Source organism: Gymnodraco acuticeps, unplaced genomic scaffold, assembly GCF_902827175.1.
Source record: "Gymnodraco acuticeps unplaced genomic scaffold, fGymAcu1.1, whole genome shotgun sequence".
In the NCBI taxonomy this organism is placed as follows: domain Eukaryota; kingdom Metazoa; phylum Chordata; class Actinopteri; order Perciformes; family Bathydraconidae; genus Gymnodraco; species Gymnodraco acuticeps.
In genome coordinates, this window is record NW_022991379.1 from 5,276 (window position 1) to 17,500 (window position 12,225).

A 12,225-nucleotide genomic window follows, 5' to 3' on the forward strand; every position below is an offset into this window, starting at 1 on the left:
CTTCACTCTTGTACGTGTACTTAAGTCTGAGTACTTCTACTTTTACTCAAGTACAAGACCTGTACTTTAACTACATTTTGATGCTAACGTTTTGTACTTTAACTTGAGTAACATGAACTTTTACTCCACTCTTGTACTTGTACTTAAGTCTGAGTACTTTCCCGCCTCCTTGGTTAGTGGAGGGTGTGCCTGAGCAGCTGTCCCCAGCAAGAGGACACTGTTGTGGGTAAATACCATCTCTCCCCCCCCTTTGATGGTCTCTGAGAGTCTGAGATATGAGGCCTCAACCCGTAACACTGGCAGAGCTTCGGGTGAGTAAAGGAAGGGTCCTCATGAGGGGTCATTTTAAAGAGTCAGGGTCTACCAGGTGGGACTGGTTTATCAGGTCAAAGCTTCATTGAGTTATTCCCTGATTCCACCTTGTTGTTAATTATGTATATTTCTTTTAAATATTTGTGAAGGTAATGTTAGGCTTTGGAAAACACTGACACAACAAACTGGAACTGAATGACAGACATGTTAAGAAGCTGGAATCAGGAGCTCTGAGCTATTCTCACATGGACACAACTCAAAGCTATTCATACATTTATTGAAAACTATTTTCTATCTATCTTTTGAACTTTAACCTCAGATCTAAGTTCCTTTGCAACCTCATTGATTGTTTCCTCTTCCTCCTCCTCCTCCTCCTCCTCCAGGAAGCGATGGGCTTCCGAGGTGAAGCCCCTCCCCCTCCTCCTCCTCCTCACCCTCCTCCTCGTCCTCCCCCTCCTCCTGCTCCTGCTCCTCCTCCTGTGATGTCATCAGCGATCTCTGTAGACGCTAAAGCCGACCTCACGTCCCTGCTGAACGAGTGGGAGGAGTCTCAGAGAGGGACCACGGAGACGCTGGTGTCCATCCTCACCAGGTGAGACCTCTAATGCCCCTTTCACACCAACGCGGGTCCAGGCCGGTTCGGAGCTAGAGTCTGATAAGCACCGGTTTTTCAAGAAGAGAATCAAGAACCGCATACGTTACGCTTACGTCGGGGGCGGGGGCTGGGCCGGGGTGTGGGATCAACCTCCTGAACAACAACAAGAAGCCCACGTTTTATCCACTTTGTACACAACGATGGAAGACCCCAAAGTGAAACGCAGTGGTCCACTGAAGAGACCAGCTACCTACTGGGAATGTGGTCTTCCCAAGAGGTACAGAGGAAGCTGGAGGGGAGCCCGCGGTCCTTCTTTCTCCTACGTAATCGTCGTTGATGATGATGATTGTGAAGAACATTTGAAAGTCACTTGTGAAGAATGGAAAGTTTGTGGTGAAGTGGTCCTATTATTTCCATTTGGTTTCGACCCAAACGAGCGAGCATATTTGTCCGCTTCCATGTTAATGAAAGTTTGACGAATATACCTTTTACGACAGATAATAAGTAAATTAATTGGCGATTCCATATTTTCAGTGAGTTGACCGCCCCAGTTAATCTGTTCTATAAGATGTGATGCAGACAGAGAGACAAAGCTTGACGTCGTCTCCTTCTGGGACCGGTCTGCTTCCTGGAGGAGTTCAGTTATTATGCTCCAAACTCCCAGAAACTCTGACTACTTTTAAATCCAGCAAGAAGACTTTTCTTTTTGCCGCTGCTTTTAATTGAACTCTTCACATCTTAAACTGCACTGTAACTTTTATCCATGTATTTTTTCTTTTAATGTTTATTTGATTATCTTTGCTTTTTAATGACGGTTTTTAAAGGCCTTTTTCTTAATGTCTTTCATGTTTGTAAAGCGCTTTGAATTGCCTTGTGTTGAAAAGTGCTGCCTCTGTGTTCCTCAGGATCTCTGAGCTGATTGAAGGGGAGACAGCAGAATATCACAAAGCAGACCCCGACCCGTTCGATGACCGACATCCAGGTTCTTATCCCTCTCACTATGCTGTCTTTGTTCCAGGAGCACCAGACTGGCTTTTCTTTCTGTGAATATAAAAGCTGATGTTAATGTGTTCAGGACGGGCAGACCCAGAGTGCATGCTGGGACAACTCCTCAAGATGCTCTTCAATAACGATGACTTCACTAACGCGGTAAGACTGCAAAGCAAATCTGTTTTTTATATACCGTGCACTCAGAAGTAGATCCAGGACAAAAAGCACCAGACTCAGAGACAGTTTCACCCACAGGCCATCAGACTGTTAAACACCTGAGCTCTGTGAAGAACATCCAGAACATTCATCTGTTTGTCATCTTACAATCTGCTTATTTATATAAATAGTTTTGTAAACTTTTGGTCGCATCCCAACACTTCTTTCTCACGTGCTCCTAATCCTCCTCCATAGAAACGTGACGGTGTCTTTGTTGACAGTATTTGTGTTTGTAAAAAAGGTATTTAAAGGTCTTTAATGTCCCTCAGCTGCTGGATAACTACATCATGACGAGCAGAGAGCTGGATCTGAACACGGCCTCCTGCAGACTGCTGCAGAACATCATGCCGGGCCTGGAGACCGCTGCTGTCTTCCAGGAGAAGGTAACAAGCTTTTTCATTTACACACACTGTTAGAAAACTCTCACTCGTCACCGGCTTGAGCTTCAACCTCAGGATCCATGTATCTGTGATCCTCTCCAGAATGGAAGGAGTCATCACATACAGAGCATCAACTAGTTCCTGAACAGTGTCCTTCACATGCTGATATCCAAGAGAGGGAGTTACACAGTCACAAGATGGAGGAAGAGAAAGCAGTATTCAATGTTTACTTCAGATTAGCTCCACGTCAGAAATGAGCATGCTTGATGTCTCTCTCCATAGAGGCTGAATCATCATGTTAATCACAGAGCTATCATCTGCCTCAAACAGTCCTGATGCTCTTCTAGGTAATCACACATCCTGTCATGAACACAGCTACAGTTCGGATACCTGTGTTATCATGTGACTCTCATACTGGAAGAGGACATTCAGGATTTTCCCAGCAAGTACTAACCTCTATCTGCTGTCCCTCTCAGGAGGGTCTGGTGGAGAAGCTGTTCTCCTGGTCCAGAGAGGCGGAGCGGCCTCTCAACGTGTTCTCCACCGGACTGCTGGCCAGAGCCATGAGCAACCAGGAAGTAGCAGCTAGCTACAGAGACGAGAACGCTCTGCTGGTAAGAGATACGTCAAGAAACCAAATGAAGACATTTAGCTGTGATCTGATTTGATCTTGATTGGCAACAATACTAGCCTAGCCTGTTAAAACGGTCTCCATTCATTAATAGAAACGACAACTTGCGACAGACCTGAATAAGCATTTAGTTGTGTCCTCTTATACTAACAGGTATCAATTTGTAGTTATTTTAGCTTACTTTCGGCTGAATGTGTTCATTGGTTTCCTGAAGTACCTGAGATTTACAAAACAAGATTTCAGTATATTTGTCTGTTTTCAGCGATCTTACTTTTACGAATTTACGACCAGAAGATATCCTGCTTACAGGGAAACAAAGAAAGAGTTTCTATAATACACAATATGAAATGTACTGAATACAATTGAGTACACTATAATAGACAATTAATAAGAATTATAAGAGTCCAACTAAAATGAAATGCCATGGTTTCTGTCCGCTACAACAGACGTCATTTGAGAGATTAAGGTAGAAATGTAAAAGGATCAATTGTAGATGATATTAAGAAGTCTCGTGTTTCCTGCAGGTGCCAATCATGATCCAGCGCCTGCATGAACTGCAGAGTGAAGACGCCAAGAATCTGCCTCAGGCCGAAACCTCGAGCGCCTCAACACACCAGAACTTAAAAACAAACGAGGAAGAGGAGGAAGGCGAGAAGAAAAAAGAGGACGAGGAAGAAGAAGATGCTGAGTTTAAGCTCTGCTCTGCAAAAAAGAACGGAGACAAAACGCGACTTCTGCCGGATTTTGTTTACCAAGCCAGGCCAGATCTTGGAGGAAGAGGAGGAGGAGGAAGAAGAGGAGGATTAGGGAAGAGACGAGCGATGCAGGACAACGGGAGGAAAGTCAAGCAGAAAATGAATGAGGGAGAGGAGGAAGAGGAAGAGGAGGAGAGGAGCGCCTCCTGGTCTGAAATGAGCTCCATGGTGATCGGATCAGAGTACCGTCTCTCTCCACTGAGCGCCGCCACTGAGCAGAGACTCATCCTCCAATACCTGACTCCACTGGGAGACTACCAGGAGGTGAGAGCAGGGAAACACATGCTGAATAAAGTGAGTCCTTCAAGAGGACCTGTCCTGTTCATGTTCAGGTGTATATCAGTATGTAGTGTCTCTACTTTAAAGAGTTCTCCCCTGCTGATGTTCAGGTGTATATCAGTGTGTAGTGTCTCTACTTTAAAGAGTCCTCTCCTGCTGATGTTCAGGTGTATATCAGTATGTAGTGTCTCTACTTTAAAGAGTCCTCTCCTGCTGATGTTCAGGTGTATATCAGTATGTAGAGTCTCTACTTTAAAGAGTCCTCTCCTGCTGATGTTCAGGTGTATATCAGTATGTAGTGTCTCTACTTTAAAGAGTCCTCTCCTGCTGATGTTCAGGTGTATATCAGTAGTAGAGTGTCTACTTTAAAGAGTCCTCTCCTGCTGATGTTCAGGTGTATATCAGTATGTAGTGTCTCTACTTTAAAGAGTCCTCTCCTGCTGATGTTCAGGTGTATATCAGTATGTAGTGTCTCTACTTTAAAGAGTCCTCTCCTGCTGATGTTCAGGTGTATATCATGTTCAGGTGTCTTACTTTAAAGAGTCCTCTCCTGCTGATGTTCAGGTGTATATCAGTATGTAGTGTCTCTACTTTAAAGAGTCCTCTCCTGCTGATGTTCGGAGTATATCATATGTAGTGGTCCTCTACTTAAAGAGTGCTCTCCCTGCTGATGTTCTAGGTGTATATCAGTATGTAGTGGTCTTCTACTTTTAAAGAGTCCTCTCCTGCTGATGTTCAGGTGTATATCAGTATGTAGTGTCCTCTACTTTAAAGAGTCCTCTCCCTGGGCCTGATGTTCAGGTGTGTATATCAAGTATGTAGTGTCTCTACTTTAAAGAGTGCCTCTCCTGCTGATGTTCAGGTGTATATCAGTAGTGTAGTGGGTCTCTACTTTAAAGAGTCCTCTCCTGCTGATGTATCAGGTGTATATCAGTATGTAGTGTCTCTACTTTAAAGAGTCCTCTCCTGCTGATGTTCAGGTGTATATCAGTTATGTAGTGTCTCTACTTTAAAGAGTCCTCTCCTGCTGATGTTCAGGTGTTATATCAGTATGTAGTGTCCTCTACTTTAAAGAGTCCTCTCCTGCTGATGTTCAGGTGTATATCAGTATGTAGTGTCTCTACTTTAAAGAGTCCTCTCCTGCTGATGTTCAGGTGTATATCAAGTATGTAGTGTCTCTACTTTAAAGAGTGCTCTCCTGCTGATGTTCAGGTGTATATCAGTAGTGTAGTGTCTCTACTTTAAAGAGTCCTCTCTGCTGATGTTCAGGTGTATATCAGTATGTAGTGTCTCTACTTTAAAGAGTCCTCTCCTGCTGATGTTCAGGTGTATATCAGTATGTAGTGTCTCTACTTTAAAGAGTCCTCTCCTGCTGATGTTCTGGTGTATATCAGTATGTAGTGTCTCTACTTTAAAGAGTCCTCTCCTGCTGATGTTCAGGTGTATATCAGTATGTAGTGTCTCTACTTTAAAGAGTCCTCTCCTGCTGATGTTCAGGTGTATATCAGTATGTAGTTGTCTCTACTTTAAAGAGTCCTCCTGCTGATGTTCCAGGTGTATATCAGTATGTAGTGTCTCTACTTTAAAGAGTCCTCTGCTGCTGATGTTCAGGTGTTTATCAGTGTGTAGTGTCTCTACTTTAAAGAGTCCTCTCCTGCTGATGTTCAGGTGTATATCAGTATTTAGTGTCTCTACTTTAAAGAGTCCTCTCCTGCTGATGTTCAGGTGTATATCAAGTGTGTAGTATCTCATACTTTAAAGAGTCCTCTCCTGCTGATGTTCAGGTGTATATCAGTATGTAGTGTCTCTACTTTAAAGAGTCCTCTCCTGCTGATGTTCAGGTGTATATCAGTATGTAGTATCTCTACTTTAAAGAGTCCTCTCCTGGCTGATGTTCAGGTGTATATCAGTATGTAATGTCTCTACTTTAAAGAGTCCTCTCCTGCTGATGTTCAGGTGTATATCAAGTATGTAGTGTCTCTACTTTAAAGAGTCCTCTCCTGCTGATGTTCAGGTGTATATCAGTATGTAGTGTCTCTACTTTAAAGAGTTCCTCTCCTGTGATGTCCAGGTGTATATCAGTATGGTAGTTGTCTCTACTTTAAAGAGTCCTCTCCTGCTGATGTTCAGGTGTTTATCAGTGTGTAGTGTCTCTACTTTAAAGAGGTCCTCTCCTGCTGATGTTCAGGTGTATATCAAGTATGTAGTGTCTCTACTTTAAAGAGTCCTCTCCTGTTGATGTTCAGGTGTATATCAGTATGTAGTGTCTCTACTTTAAAGAGTCCTCCTGCTGAGTTCAGGTGTATATCAGTATGTAGTGTCTCTACTTTAAAGAGTCCTCTCCATGCTGATGTTCAGGTGTATATCAGTATGTAGTGTCTCTACTTTAAAGAGTCCATCTCCTGCTGATGTTCAGGTTGTATATCAGTATGTAGTGTCTCTACTTTAAAAGAGTCCTCTCCTGCTGATGTTCAGGTGTATATCAGTATATGTAGTGTCTCTACTTTAAAGAGTCCTCTCCTGCTGATGTTCAGGTGTATATCAGTATGTAGTGTCTCTACTTTAAAGAGTCCTCTCCCTGCTGATGTTCAGGTGTATATCAGTATGTAGTGTCTCTACTTTAAAGAGTCCTCTCCTGCTGATGTCAGGTGTATATCAGTATGTAGTGTCTCTACTTTAAAGAGTCCTCTCCTGCTGATGTTCAGGTGTATATCAGTATGTAGTGTCTCTACTTTAAAGAGTCCTCTCCTGCTGATGTTCAGGTGTATATCAGTATGTAGTGTCTCTACTTTAAAGAGTCCTCTCCTGCTGTGTTCAGGTGTATATCAAGTATGTAGTGTCTCTACTTTAAAGAGTCCTCTCCTGCTGATGTTCAGGTGTTATCAGTATGTAGTGTCCTCTACTTTAAAGAGTCCTCTCCTGCTGATGTCAGGTTATAATCAGTGTTGTATATCCAGTATGTTAGTGTCTCTACTTTTAAAGAGTCCTCTCCTGCTGATGTTCAGTGTATATCAGTATGTAGTGTCTCTACTTTAAAGAGTCCTCTCCTGCTGATGTTCAGGTGTATATCAGTATGTAGTGTCTCTACTTTAAAGAGTCCTCTCCTGCTGATGTTCAGGTGTATATCAGTATGTAGTGTCTCTACTTTAAAGAGTCCTCTCCTGCTGATGTTCAGGTGTATATCAGTATGTAGTGTCTCTACTTTAAAGAGTCCTCTCCTGCTGATGTTCAGGTGTATATCAGTATGTAGTGTCTCTACTTTAAAGAGTCCTCTCCTGCTGATGTTCAGGTGTATATCAGTATGTAGTGTCTCTACTTTAAAGAGTCCTCTCCTGCTGATGTTCAGGTGTATATCAGTATGTAGTGTCTCTACTTTAAAGAGTCCTCTCCTGCTGATGTTCAGGTGTATATCAGTATGTAGTGTCTCTACTTTAAGAGTCCTCTCCTGCTGATGTTCAGGTGTATATCAGTATGTAGTGTCTCTACTTTAAAGAGTCCTCTCCTGCTGATGTTCAGGTGTATATCAGTATGTAGTGTCTCTACTTTAAGAGTTCCTCTCCTGCTGATGTTCAGGTGTATATCAGTATGTAGTGTCTCTACTTTAAAGAGTCCTCTCCTGCTGATGTTCAGGTGTATATCAGTATGTAGTGTCTCTACTTTAAAGAGTCCTCTCCTGCTGATGTTCAGGTGTATATCAGTATGTAGTGTCTCTACTTTAAAGAGTCCTCTCCTGCTGATGTTCAGGTGTATATCAGTATGTAGTGTCTCTACTTTAAAGAGTCCTCTCCTGCTGATGTTCAGGTGTATATCAGTATGTAGTGTCTCTACTTTAAAGAGTCCTCTCCTGCTGATGTTCAGGTGTATATCAGTATGTAGTGTCTCTACTTTAAAGAGTCCTCTCCTGCTGATGTTCAGGTGTATATCAGTATGTAGTGTCTCTACTTTAAAGAGTCCTCTCCTGCTGATGTTCAGGTGTATATCAGTATGTAGTGTCTCTACTTTAAGAGTCCTCTCCTGCTGATGTTCAGGTGTATATCAGTATGTAGTGTCTCTACTTTAAAGAGTCCTCTCCTGCTGATGTTCAGGTAGGTAGTGTCTACTTTAAAGGAGTCCTCTCCTGCTGATGTTCAGGTGTAAGTAGTGTCTCTACTTTAAAGAGTCCTCTCCTGCTTGATGTTCAGGTGTATCAGTATGTAGTGTCTCTACTTTAAAGAGTCCTCTCCTGCTGATGTTCAGGTGTATATCAGTATGTAGTGTCTCTACTTTAAAGAGTCCTCTCCTGCTGATTGTTCAGGTGTATATCAGTATGTAGTGTCTCTACTTTAAAGAGTCCTTTCCTGCTGATGTTTCAGGTGTATATCAGTATGTTGTGTCTCTACTTTAAAGAGTCCTCTCCTGCTGATGTTCAGGTGTATATCAGTATGTAGTGTCTCTACTTTAAAGAGTCCTCTCCTACTGATGTTCAGGTGTATATTCAGTATGGTGTTGTCTCTACTTTAAAGAGTCCTCTCCTGCTGATGTTCAGGTGTATATCAGTATGTAGTGTCTCTACTTTAAAGAGTCCTTTCCTGCTGATGTTCAGGTGTATATCAGTATGTAGTGTCTCTACTTTAAAGAGTCCTCTCCTGCTGATGTTCAGGTGTATATCAGTGTGTAGTGTCTCTACTTTAAAGAGTCCTTTCCTGCTGATGTTCAGGTGTATATCAGTATGTAGTGTCTCTACTTTAAAGAGTCCTTTCCTGCTGATGTTCAGGTGTATATCAGTATGTAGTGTCTCTACTTTAAAGAGTCCTCTCCTGCTGATGTTCAGGTGTATATCAGTATGTAGTGTCTCTACTTTAAAGAGTCCTTTCCTGCTGATGTTCAGGTGTATATCAGTATGTAGTGTCTCTACTTTAAAGAGTCCTCTCCTGCTGATGTTCAGGTGTATATCAGTATGTAGTGTCTCTACTTTAAAGAGTCCTCTCCTACTGATGTTCAGGTGTATATCAGTATGGTGTGTCTCTACTTTAAAGAGTCCTCTCCTGCTGATGTTCAGGTGTATATCAGTATGTAGTGTCTCTACTTTAAAGAGTCCTTTCCTGCTGATGTTCAGGTGTATATCAGTATGTAGTGTCTCTACTTTAAAGAGTCCTCTCCTGCTGATGTTCAGGTGTATATCAGTGTGTAGTGTCTCTACTTTAAAGAGTGCTCTCCTGCTGATGTTCAGGTGTATATCAGTATGTAGTGTCTCTACTTTAAAGAGTCCTCTCCTGCTGATGTTCAGGTGTATATCAGTATGTAGTGTTTCTACATGTCTCCATGCTTTAATGTTCAACAAGCTCTTTATTTTTCTCATACTGTCTGTGCTGCAGCACCTCTTTTCACCCTCTGTCTGAAACCAGAGCCCAGTCTGCTCTGATTGGTTAGCTGGCCGGCTCTGTTGTGACTGGTCAACCGCTTAGAGATGTCCCGCCCACATTTAAAACTGCTTTACAGGAAAAAAGACGGAGATTCTGATGTAAAGAACTCTGTTCCTTTGTCTGCATATATTTCCCATAACACTGGAGAGAATAATGTAATAAACCTGGGAAAGTGTATTTTGTATTAATACTGTTTCTCTCTCCTCTGCAGTTGCTGGCTGTCTTCATGCAGTTGGACACTCGCTCTTTACTGATGAATTACATCGACCTGAAGAAGAACAGAAATGTGCAGCTGATCTTCGACGCTCTGCTGGTAAAACTTCGTCAAAAACACCCAACACTGAATCTAGATTATTTATAAAGATAGGTAGATGGAGGGATAGATAGATGGATGAACGGATGGATGGATAGATAGATAGATAGATGGATAGATGGAGGGATAGATAGATGGATGAACGGATGGATGGATAGATAGATAGATAGATGGATGGATGGATGGATGGATGGAGGGATAGATAGATGGATAGATAGATGGATGGATGGATGGATGGATGGATGGAGGGATAGATAGATGGATGGATGGATGGATGGATAGATAGATGGATAGATAGATAGATGGATAGATAGATGGATGGATGGATGGATGGATGGATGGATGGATAGATAGATAGATGGATGGATAGATAGATGGATGAATATATAGATGGATAGATGGATGGATGGATAGATGGATGGATGGATGGATAGATAGATAGATGGATAGATAGATGGATGGATGTATGGATAGATGGATAGATAGATGGATAGATAGATGGATGGATGGATGGATGGATAGATGGATAGATAGATGGATAGATGGATGGATGGATGGATAGATAGATGGATGAACGGATGGATGGATGGATGGATGGATGGATGGATGGATAGATAGATGGATAGATAGATGGATAGATAGATGGATAGATAGATAGATGGATAGATAGATGGATGAACGGATGGATGGATGGATGGATAGATGGATAGATAGATGGATAGATAGATAGATGGATGGATGGATAGATGGATAGATAGATGGATGAACGGATGGATGGATGGATAGATAGATGGATAGATAGATGGATAGATAGATAGATGGATAGATAGATAGATGGATAGATAGATAGATGGATAGATAGATGGATAGATAGACGGATGGATGGATGGATGGATGGATAGATAGATGGATAGATAGATAGATGGATGGATAGATAGATGGATGAATATATAGATGGATGGATGGATAGATGGATGGATGAATGAATATATAGATGGATAGATGGATGGATGGATAGATGGATGGATGGATGAACGGATGGATGAACAGATGGATGGATGGATGAACAGATGGATGGATACATTAGTGCTGGGGGGAAACGATTATTTTGAAAACGATTAATCGGGCGATTATTTGATCGATTAGTCGACTAATCTAACGATTATTTTTCTGTTGTTCAATTCATAAAAAACGTAATGTACAAAAAACGTAATGTAAAAAAATTTTTTTTCACGATACTGTGTCTCAGGGGATCTTAATATTTAAGAACCTATGAATGTGTTATACCAGATTAACGGAAATAATCTCAGCTAACTGACGATACAAACCATGTTTACCAAAACAAAACACAAGTCTCACAAGAAGCATCTAAATGACCCCTGAGCGAAAAATGCTAACGGACATTGGCACAGAACTCAAGATAAAAGTACCCTTATTACTTATCGTAGCTGCACATACAATATATCCGATTAAAGCTGAGACTCCACAGATTATGTAGGTATATAGTATCATCACTGAGTGATCCGGACTCGCGACAGGGGAAGCAAATACAGTCATCACAACACGTACCTTCACAGAGCTTCTCGGGAGATCGTCTCACCACCGTAGCTGTCAATCTGATCAAAAGACGTGTTCAATGGCACTCAAATGAGAAAAAACGCGGCTGAATCGGTTAATCCATAGGTTTTTAACGTCTATGTATAAAAAAATGATTGAATTTATAATCCATAATTCCATTTTATGTAAAAAATCGGAGAGCAAATGCTAGCTGCTAATGGTAGCCACCACAGCTAGCTGCTGCTTCTGCTAGGCTATGCAGCAGTCTCAGTGAGATATAAATATATAAATATCTTTGCGTTTTGGACTAACTTTAAAATATTCCCATGCTTTTGAAGACCTAGGGCGAGATGTTTTCGTTTGGGGGCTTCGTGCGCAATCCTGTGAGGAGGAGGTGGTAGCCGTTTCAGTCTCCATTGTGTTTGAAGTGCGATTGCGAACTGCTTGTTGCTTTGGGTGACCCACGTGTGTGTAGCGACGCGTCGACGCGGAAATATGTCGTCGACGATATTTTGAAGTCGTCGTCGACGCGTCGCTACAGCACTAGGATACATACAGTGGGGCAAAAAAGTATTTAGTCAGCCACCAATTGTGCAAGTTCTCCCACTTAAAAAGATGAGGCCTGTAATCTTCATCCTAGGTACACTTCAACTATGAGAGACAGGATGGGGGGAAAGAATCCAGGAAATCACATTGTAGGATTTTTAATGAATTCATTGGTAAATTCCTCGGTAAAATAAGTATTTGGTCACCTACAAACAAACAAGATTTCTGGCTCTCACAGACCTGTAACTT

At 41.9% G+C, this 12,225-nt stretch overlaps 1 protein-coding gene across 1 annotated transcript in view; it reads left to right on the forward strand.

Moving 5' to 3' along the window:
- Window positions 1–241: 241 nt before the first annotated feature.
- The window catches only part of LOC117563093 (DDB1- and CUL4-associated factor 1-like), a gene marked incomplete at its 3' end in the record, with an annotated part of 39,822 nt that continues 27,838 nt past the window's right edge, over window positions 242–12,225 (forward strand). The window contains 8 exon segments of the mRNA XM_034241255.1: window positions 242–311; window positions 696–904; window positions 1,813–1,889; window positions 1,983–2,056; window positions 2,383–2,496; window positions 2,970–3,107; window positions 3,649–4,143; window positions 9,772–9,873. Of these exon segments, the coding sequence (XP_034097146.1) occupies window positions 276–311; window positions 696–904; window positions 1,813–1,889; window positions 1,983–2,056; window positions 2,383–2,496; window positions 2,970–3,107; window positions 3,649–4,143; window positions 9,772–9,873 (1,245 nt within the window).